Genomic DNA, 10,000 nt, shown 5'->3' on the forward strand with positions numbered 1-10,000 from the left:
AACTCAAAACCTGTCTGCAGAAAAAACAGCAATTGCATTCCCAAACAAAATTTGTATAGATGTACTAGAAATGTTGCAAAAGGAGTTTCAAATTAGATTTGAAGAGCTTCGTCTCCATGAACAGGACATACAGCTTTTCCAGAACCCATTTTCTGTTGACATTGAAACTGTTGATCTGATTTACCAAATGTAATTGGCCGAACTACAGACTTGTGACTCGCTGAAAGATGCATTCGAATCAAACAGCCTTACTAATTTCTATGCATCTCTCCCCTCAGAGACATATCATAATCTCAGGAACCATGCACTCAAAATTGCAGCCGTCTTTGCCAGCACCTATGGCTGTGAGCAGACCTTTTCCCGAATGAAACATCTGAAACCTCCAATCAAATCCAGACTAACTGATGAACACTGGCATCACTTGCTACGCCTAGCAGTGACAAATATGGAACCTAAAATTGACCATCTCATTAACCAAAAGCAGGCCCATAGGTCACATTGAAATATTATTTGTTTTTGTTGACTACAATTGTTCTTCATTTTAAATATTGCATTCTTTTTCCTGTTTTTTGTGCACTACTACAAATAAAATATGTGCAGTGTGCGTAGGAATTCATTCATTTTTTTCCAAACTATAGTCCAGCCCCCGACAGTGTCTGAGGGACAGTGAACCGGCCCCCTGTTTAAAAAGTTTGAGGACACGTGCTATAGATCATCGTAAAGATCTTAACTGAAGAGTTAAATGAGCAGGATTTTTACTGCAGTTGAGTAAGAGATTAAAATATTTGATAAGCTTAATTTCTTTACATCAAATACTACTACTACTATGAGTTTTCATCAACTTCACTATTGTTTCGAATACTTACAAATTACTACTTCTATTCATTATGTGATTTTCTTCCTTCATCATATGATGTTGTGTTCATTTTTCAAATTTCTTCAACCTTTATGAATAAGAGGAAATTAATACCAGTAAAGAAGTACTAATCTGTACTTTTAAGTTTGCTCAGGATACTGCACAGAGAAATAAATATAAATTAGCATGTATTTATGTTTTATGTCATCTCAGCTTTCATTTTTGTGACTTGTCAGGGTAATTATGCCTGGAAGATTTGTTAACAGATGTGTGTTACAACAGTGCATTCTAATTTTCTTATGAAAATTTATAAGACATTAAAAAAAAACCCTGTCGAATGCTTCCTTTTCACTTGTCTGACATTTGATTGTGAGCTGATAATTTATCCTATCAAACAATTGTTAAATCATGGGATTATGATACATGATTACGGTATAATTCAGAGTGGAAAGGACCTAAGGAGATTTCCTGGTTACACCAGGATCAGCTGTGAGCTCAGACCAGGTCTCTCAGGGCTTTGTCAAATTATGACTTGAAATGCCAAAGATGAAGCCAGCACTGCTTGTCTGGGCATCCTACTCCGCTGTTTGTCTGTCCTCATTGAGAATTCCTTTTTACTTAGATCAAACGTGAAATTCTGGTGTTTCAACCTATACCCATTTTCTTTGATACTTACAGTTTACACAAATGCAAAGACCCTGTCTCTGTCTTTTTGATGATTTCCACTTAGGTTTTGGGAGTGGCTGTCAGGTCCCTGAGGAAGCTGTCCCTCCTCCAGGTCAAACCAGCACTGGGCCCTCAGCCTGAAGGGCAGGAAACATGCCCCAGATCCAAACATCTTGGTGGCCTTCCAATGCTTGCTCCTGTTTATCAATGTTTTTCCTGTACTAGAGGGCCTAAAATAGGAGGCAATATATAGATGTTGTCTTACAACTGTTGAGTAGAGGGTGATAACTATGACCCTCAATCGACTGACCACGCTTACACAGCCTATGATGCACCAGGCCTCTGTCACAGCCAAGAACAATGAAACCAGGGACAATGACAGCAATGAAACAGAAGTATTTACAGCTCATGTCGTACTAAGAGGTGGGGATATTTTCAATTTCACTACTCACCAAGTTCCCAACTACTATAAATTACACAACCTGACCCAAATTATCACAGCCTTAAAACATGGAAGCCAACTAGCTTCCCCTGATGAATCATTAAAATATACAGGCAATTCTGACACCCATTGACCTCTCCGCCTTTATTTGATGTTTACTTAGTCTGAGTGATTGAATTGATGCAAATTTCACACTGATGTTAAATGATCACAGTATTTCTAGACAAGCTGCAATAGAGAACTCTGAAATATCATGAGGGCATGTACAAGAAGTCAGAGTCTAAATGTTGGGGAAATATTTTTGTAATGTCAGACGTTACAGAATTTGACTTCAGAAAGAAGCAATCTGGGACTGAAATAACCTCAGTGAAAAGGTCTTTCAGAATATAACAGTTAATGGTAACAATACAGCAAAAACCTTGAAGTGGAGCATTCACTTTGTTTTCTCAGCTGTTGATATCGTAAAGACAAAGATAGTATGAGACGGCATGATTTTAAGGAGGTCAGGAGTAAAATTTGAGAAAACAATACAGAATTTCTGAAGGAAAAATTAATGTGAAACTGTAGAATTTAGACATCAAAACAAAGTACAAGATGTTGAGTAAAATATTAACTGTATGAAAATATATAATAAAATATATAAATATGAAGTATCATATAATATGTTCTATATTCTGTAACATATATTTACATTACCTATAATATATATTACCCATAATATATTATTTTATATATTTATAATATAATAATATATATAATATATAATAAAATTGTATTAAATTATATTAATTTATTTTCTTATGTAAAACACAATTACATTATACATATTAAAGTAAATATTCTATTCTATTATCTTCCTTTAATCACTATACTGGAAATGACTGAGTGTATGACTTACTAGAATTTTTGCAATTGTCTTTATGTAGGAGCAGTGGTTTTTATAATGAAAATTTTCTTTAAGGTTTAGTTTTCCAGAAAATGTAAAAAGCCATGAGTTGTAATAGTTTCTGAGTTCCACATGTTAAATTTTGTACTGGACAAAACTTATGAAGTAAGTTTAAGCTCTCTTGTAAGATCAGCAATAACATCAGCACATTGAAGCTGCAGGAAGAAAGCATGTCATTATTAAGATGTTTCTAATCTGAGGTTGCAGACACCCATGAGGCTCTAATTAAATGTACTTTAATGACATTTATATTCTCCTTCACCTTTGGATAGGTGGAGGACACAAAAAAGATCTAGTAGCAAATATCCATTTCTCAGAAGTGCTGTCAAACAAGGAAAAATAGATATTCTTGGATTCATGAGTGTGATTTGAGTGCTCTCCAGAGAGATTATTGTTTATTTCTGCTTCTGTCACCCTCTAAAGCTAAACTATAAAATTCTATTTCATAGGGGATGTCCTTCTATTAAACATATTTTTTATTCTTTCTAAGAGACATAAATTCTTCATAAAACTCACTAGCATACCATATAAAAACATAGGGGAGAAGGTTTATGTGTATTAGTGGTACACTTAGTACCTCGCTGAAGGATTAAAACCCAAAAGATCATAAATCCTCATTGCATCAATAATCTGTTCCTTGTAGGACTTCTACTTAGAGATAGAAATAATTGTTTATACTCACAGAAAAATAAGGTAGACCCATAAATAGTTCATTGAATTAAATTGTCATAAGCCATGCACTTCCTTGACTAAGTTTCCAAATTAGAGTTATTTCATTAGGTACTTCTAAGAAGTCATATATCATAACTCAAATGCAGTTCAGCAAAACTTGCCTATTCTTCATTTCACATTTTTTTATTTTCACTCTTTTATTTAACATTGAATTACTGTACTTATTTTCTTTATGTTAGGTTTTATGAATGGACTCTCTTCAACAAAGCATGCTACTTAAAGAAAACCAAACCATATTTGCTAGGACAAAGCAGGAAAGAGTAACCTAATATAAGATAAAAAAGAGTAAAAGAAATACCAGTTTAATTCTTTTTTTATCCATAAAGTTCCATTCAGATATTAATGATTTTTTTCAGCATTTGTGATAGAGTTAGCTATCTATATTTCTAAGATGCCAAAATGCAGTGAAAGTAGTGCTGATATTCTAGAGTTATAAGGCCCTTCAAAGAAACTAGTCTGTATGATTTGGTGACACTCAGCTCTGTACATATGAGTAGCACTTACCCATTTCTGTCACCTTTAAAATATATTCCTGATTCATTTCTATATTCCCTTTTCTGCTGTACAATAAAATATGTCTAAAAAATTGTATGCCAGCACTGCTTGTATCAGATTGAAAAATATATCTAAGTATGATAAATATAACAAAAAATTATGTAATTATAATAAATAAATTGAGCCACACCTCCCAAGCCACAGAAGGCAGAGACAGAGACTGGGAGAATTAAGAGACACCCACTGTATGAGAAGATCAGGTTTGAGAACCTTTGAGGAACCCGAAGGTGCACAAGTCCGTGGGACCTGACGAAGTGCATCCATGGATCCTGAGACAACTGTTGCATGAAGTTGCCAAGCCCTTATCCATCATATTTGAGAAGTTGTGGCAATCTGGTGAAGTTCCCATGAACTGGAAAAGGGGTAATATGACCCACATTTTTAATAAGGAAAACAAGGAAGACCCGGGGAACTACAGGCTGGTCAGTCTCACCTGTGTGCCTGGCAAGATCATGGAGCAGATACTCCTGGAAACTATGCTAAGGCACATGGGAAGTGAGGAGGTGATTGGTGAAAGCCAACATGGCTTCACCAAGGGAAAATCGTGCCTGACCTATTTGATGACCTTGGCTCCTGATTACAGCAATGGTGGATAAAGGAAGAGCAACTGATGTCACCTAGCTGGACTTGAACAAGGCATTTGACACTGTCCTGCATTATTTCCTTGTGTCTAAGTTGGAGAGATGGACCACTTGGTGGATAAGGAATTGGCTGGATGGTCGCAGTCAAAGTATTGACATCGAAGTGGAGACAAGTGACGAGTGGTGTCCCTCAGGGTCAGTATTGGGACTGGGACTGTTTAACATCTTTGTCAGTGACATGGACAGTGGGATTGAGTGCACCCTCAGCAGCAACAAGCCGTTGATGACATCAAGCTGTGTGGTTTGGTTGACATGCTGAAGGGAAGGGATGCCATCCAGAGGGACCTTGACAGGCTTGAGAGGTGGGCCTCATGAAGTTCAACAAGGCCAAGTGCAAGGTCCTGAACCTGGGTCAGGGAAATCTCAAGCACAAATATAGGCTGGGCAGAGAATGGATCAAGAACAATCCTGAGGAGAAGGACTTGGGGGTGCTGGTGGATGAGATCAATGTGAGCCAGCAATGGCTGTTTGCATCCCAGAAATCCCACTGTATCTTGGGCTGCATTAAGAGAAGTGTGGCCAGCAGGTCGAGGGAGTTGATTCTCCCCCTCTACTCCACTCTCCTGAGACTCCACCTGGAGTACTGTGTCCAGTTCTGGGGCGTCCAACATAAGATGGACATAGACCTACTGGAGCAAGTCCAGAGGAGAGCCACAGAAATTGTCAAAGGGATGGAGAACTTCTCCTATGAGGAGAGGCTGAGAGAGTTGGGGCTGTTCAGCCTGGAAAAGAGAAGGCTTTAGGGAGACCTTATAGCAGCAGTATGTGAATGGGGCAAATAAAGTTGGGGGCGGATTTTTTACAAGGGCAGGTAGTAATAGCACGAGAGGTTGTGGCTTTAAACTGAAAGAGGGTAGATTTAGTTTAGATATTGTGACAAAATTCTCTACTGTGAGGGTGGTGAGAGAGTGTCACAGGTTGCCCAGAAGAGTTGTGGATGCCCCCTCCCTGGAAGTGTTCAAGGCACCCTAGGTGATATTTAAGGTCTTTTCCAACTCATACCATCCTATAATTCTGTGATAATGAAAGTTAAAATTCAAATTAACTTACATCAATACCGTACGTTAACAGGAAAGATCCTGAAGCATATGAGGACAAAAGAAAACTTTGGGCCATTTACAGGTAGAAATACTATGGTTTTCATTAAAAAACAAAACAAAACAAAAACCTCCCTTATTTTTGTCATTATTCTACAAAAAGACAGATGTTAATTAAATTCTAATAAAGATAAAGAGAATCAGTTAGTATGAGTAGACTTTTAAAAAACCCATAGTATTCAAGGTTTTATTTGTTGTTTTCCTTGCAAGAATGGACTGGTATTGCTCCAATTTATTACTATGAAGTTCCAATAAGTATTAAAACATATAAATATATCCAGAACTATGAAAGAAAACTAATGTACCGAAATTATTTGTAATAAACAGGTAATTATAATCTTTCAGCAACAAACTAATTCTTGGCCCCAAAATAAAATTGATTATATGTTGATCTTAATTGAATAAAACATAATGTAAGGATAGTGCAAGATATTGTAAAGATACTGTAGACACTGTAGCATTCAGCATGATTTTATATGAAGTAAATTTGACCAGACTTTTGAGGGACTTCAGTACTGGTAAAGGCAATACTGGTGAGCTAAGATACTTGGAGTCCAGTAAGATATTGGATGGAGTGTCACACATTTGGGTGAATAAAAAAAATAAAATAAAGAAGAGATTAGGTAGAAATTAAACTATAAAATGGTAGTACAAACAGGTAAATGTGAGTAGGTGATCCAGTCAATGCAAGTTCCCAGTCTAGCATTTAAACAAACAAAATGTATGAGATTAAGATATAATAATTTTACAGACCAACTGTATTTACTGATCATAAGTGATACCTTAATTAAAGCACCACAATAAATTTTTAAGTTTAGCCAAAAACACCTGTTTCACCAATCTGCAGTAGAAAATCAAGGTATGTCTTTATGTCTGTTAATAACAGAAGTATTTGTGTGTTGAATGATCACTTCCTTTATATAGCTTTAACATATTCATTTATTTTTTCCCTAACCTCAGTCTAATCAACATTATTTTGGTCCTCTTTAATGATTCCTGCATAATCAAGGAGTTTAATACAAGTCTGTAGTTGCTGTTTTACACTGTGTAAAATCGATTTAAGGTTAAAGGGCTGCATTAAAGAAGTCGAGATGCATTTTTCAGTGAAAATCTCTTAAGTTTAATCTCTTTGCTTAACTCGGGCAAAATCTGAGGTGATATACTCAACTTAAATGGAGTTTCATAGAGTGAAACTTTCTCATAATATTCCTGAAAGCAGGAGAGAAAATCAGAAAAAGATCCAGTGGTCAGGATTTGAAGCTAGACCAACGGGCTAAGTGTTTGTGCATACATAAGTTGACAGTAAGAGCATTTGTGAATTTTTCATAAATGGGCAATTTTTAATTGAATTTATTTAATATTTTTCCTAGAATAAATGCTCTTTTTCAAAGAAGAATTATTTGGGGAATTTATACAGCCTGTGGCATATCAGAGGTCAAACTAGATGATTACAGATTTTCCTTCTGGTCTTTTTATGTATGAATTTTTATAATAAGCTGCAATGTAGCAAAGTTGGAAGAAGTGATACAGATGGAACAGCTGAACTCCACAAATTCTCAGAGGCAAACAGTTGCCAGCTGGTCAGACTTCATAATGTTAGGAGAATAGCTTTAGAAGAAGCAATTTGCACACTTCTTAGTAATTTTGGCATCCTCTCTCCTGTGCTGGATGAAGGGAAAGTTTTGCATGTAGCAATGCTGACAGAAATGTTGGGCAAATTTGGAAAGAAATAGATGTAACTAAAGCATATAATAGGTAGTGATGATTTTCCTACTTGGTTTTGCACAGGAATAAAGCAAAGCAACCCCTTCCACACACACGCCAATAACAAAACAAAATAAAACAATACAATACCAAACCCAAATGAAACAAACAAAAAATCAAAACGATGAGGATACAAATAATAAATGGTCACATAATTTAAAGGTCAATTAATGGGTCAGCTAAGGAGGACTAGACCAAAGACAACAGGAAAAATCCTGATCAGCTACTGATAGTTTAACTAAGATCAGATAACCTAGTAGAGCAGCCAGGCCAATAGACTCTACAATTTACAATAAGCACATTTTCTACAGTATTAGCCTTCTACATTACTACTACTTATAATCTGATCACATGACATTTCAGTGAAATTCAAAGATCCTGTCAATGTACCAGAGACCAGAATCTGGTTCTTATAGAGAAGAGCACTCTCTGCTGGAAGCTTTCTCGGTACTTTTTGTTTCACAAAATTCCTCTGAGAGGGAGAATATGGGGAAGACAGAGGGCACATTAAATGTCATCTTCACAAAGACTACAGTTGCTTTGAGAATACAGCTAGCACCTACAGATTAATAACAGTATGTCTTAGATCTGTCAATCTGTAGGAGACATAATATTTTACGTGTCATGTCATTAGAGATATATTTTGTTTGGGGGAGAGGGTGGACCAGCTAAAAAAAAAAATGTACAGAAAATATTGTTTGACAACATATTTATTTTTTTTGCTTCAGCACTCATTATCCCTGATGGAGTTTCAAATTGAAAGAATGAATGATACAATACTTATAGGTATCAAGAAGAATTGACCCAAATAACAAACAAATTTCAGTTATGCTTAAAAACATGGAAAATGCTACAATTTGCAATTGCACAATTGTTTTGAGAGTCTCTTTAGTTATCTTTGCAACATTAAAATGCCTAATTTACATTTCTCTGTGTTGGATTGGGGTAGGGATGTGCGCATTTTTGATAGCAGGGGAAAGGGCTACAGTGATGTCCCCTGTGAGAAGTTTACGAAAGCTCCCCTGGCTTCAAGGTGTAACAACTTCCCCTTGCAAGCCCAGGCTGAGTGAATTAGCAATAGAGAAACGCCTCTGCAAACCCATATTTGTGAGGAGAAGGACTGTCTTGAAAAGAAGGTGGAGAGATCCTGGAGGAGAGGCCATTGACCTGACCAAAGATGACCATCGGTGTAAACAAAGAGAGAGCTTCATTGCTAGGGGTCAAGACGAGGAGGGGGAGGACAGAGAACCTCAGACACCCATTTCAACCGCATGGAGTAGGAGTAGGTAAAGGAGGTCCCTGCAGCCCATGAAAATTCAATGGTGGAGCAGATACCCACGTGTAGGCCATGGAGGACTCCACAATGGAACAGAAAAGCTGAGCCCAAGGGCAAGTGTGACTGAATTGAGACCCCAGAGACGCTCAATGCCAGAGTGGGGGTGGACCCCTAGATCTGGGCGAGGGAGAAAGTCTGTCTGCAGCCTGTGGACTTCCCCATGCTGGGGCCAGGAGCTGTGCCTGAAGAGGTCCGTGACTCTATGGGAAGCTTGTTTTGGAACACTTTATTCCGAGACTTTCTTACTGGGAAGAGCAGCAATGGTGAACTGGCTGCAGCCCCCATTCCCTGTCCCCCTGTGCTACTGGGGGGAGAAGTTAGAGAAATGAGGAGCAAAGTGATTTGAGCTTAGGAAGAAGGGAGAGGTGGGGGTAAGGTGTCTTAAAGATATGGTTGTTATGTTTCACTGTGCTACTCGGATGATTGGTAATGAATTAAATTGATTTTTCTTCCCCAAGTTGAGTCTGTTTTGCTCGTGACCATAACTGGTGAGGGAGCTCTCCCTGTCCTCATTCTAATCCATCCTTTGTTGTGATTCCCTTCCCATCTCACCAGGTGGGGGGAGTGAGTGCAGGACTGCGTGGTCCTACCTATGGGTTAAACTACCACAGTCTCATTCTCATTTGTCCCTTTTTCACTTTAAAATTTCAAGTTGGTAAGACTAGTTGACATATGCCAAAATCTAAGGTAATTTTTTAATTATAAATATGATGCTGTTTTATTTATAATAAACAGGATATTCTTTTTTAATCATAGGAAGACTGCAGTCTTACTACTCTGATAAAATACTAAATATTACAGATTTCCTAGCTACATGGTGTCTGGCTCTTGAAGAAAACTAAATAGCAGACTGTGAACAGATACTGTAAAGTGAAGAAATTATATTCCCACCTTGATTTACAATAGCATAAAATACTTTGTAATACACTTTTGCTAAATCTATATTTAACCTACTTTATTGATAC

General features: G+C 37.2%; 1 protein-coding gene across 1 annotated transcript in view; it reads left to right on the top strand.

Annotated features, from left to right (window-relative positions):
• Positions 1–1,812: 1,812 nt before the first annotated feature.
• Positions 1,813–10,000, top strand: part of LOC104523314 (contactin-associated protein-like 3B) — a gene marked incomplete at its 3' end in the record, with an annotated part of 23,212 nt that continues 15,024 nt past the window's right edge. The window contains exon 1 of the mRNA XM_029084467.1: positions 1,813–1,945. Coding sequence (XP_028940300.1) covers positions 1,813–1,945 — 133 coding nt within the window. The remainder of the gene's footprint in view (positions 1,946–10,000) is intronic.

This window comes from Antrostomus carolinensis, unplaced genomic scaffold, assembly GCF_000700745.2.
Source record: "Antrostomus carolinensis isolate BGI_N321 unplaced genomic scaffold, ASM70074v2 scaffold9474, whole genome shotgun sequence".
In the NCBI taxonomy this organism is placed as follows: domain Eukaryota; kingdom Metazoa; phylum Chordata; class Aves; order Caprimulgiformes; family Caprimulgidae; genus Antrostomus; species Antrostomus carolinensis.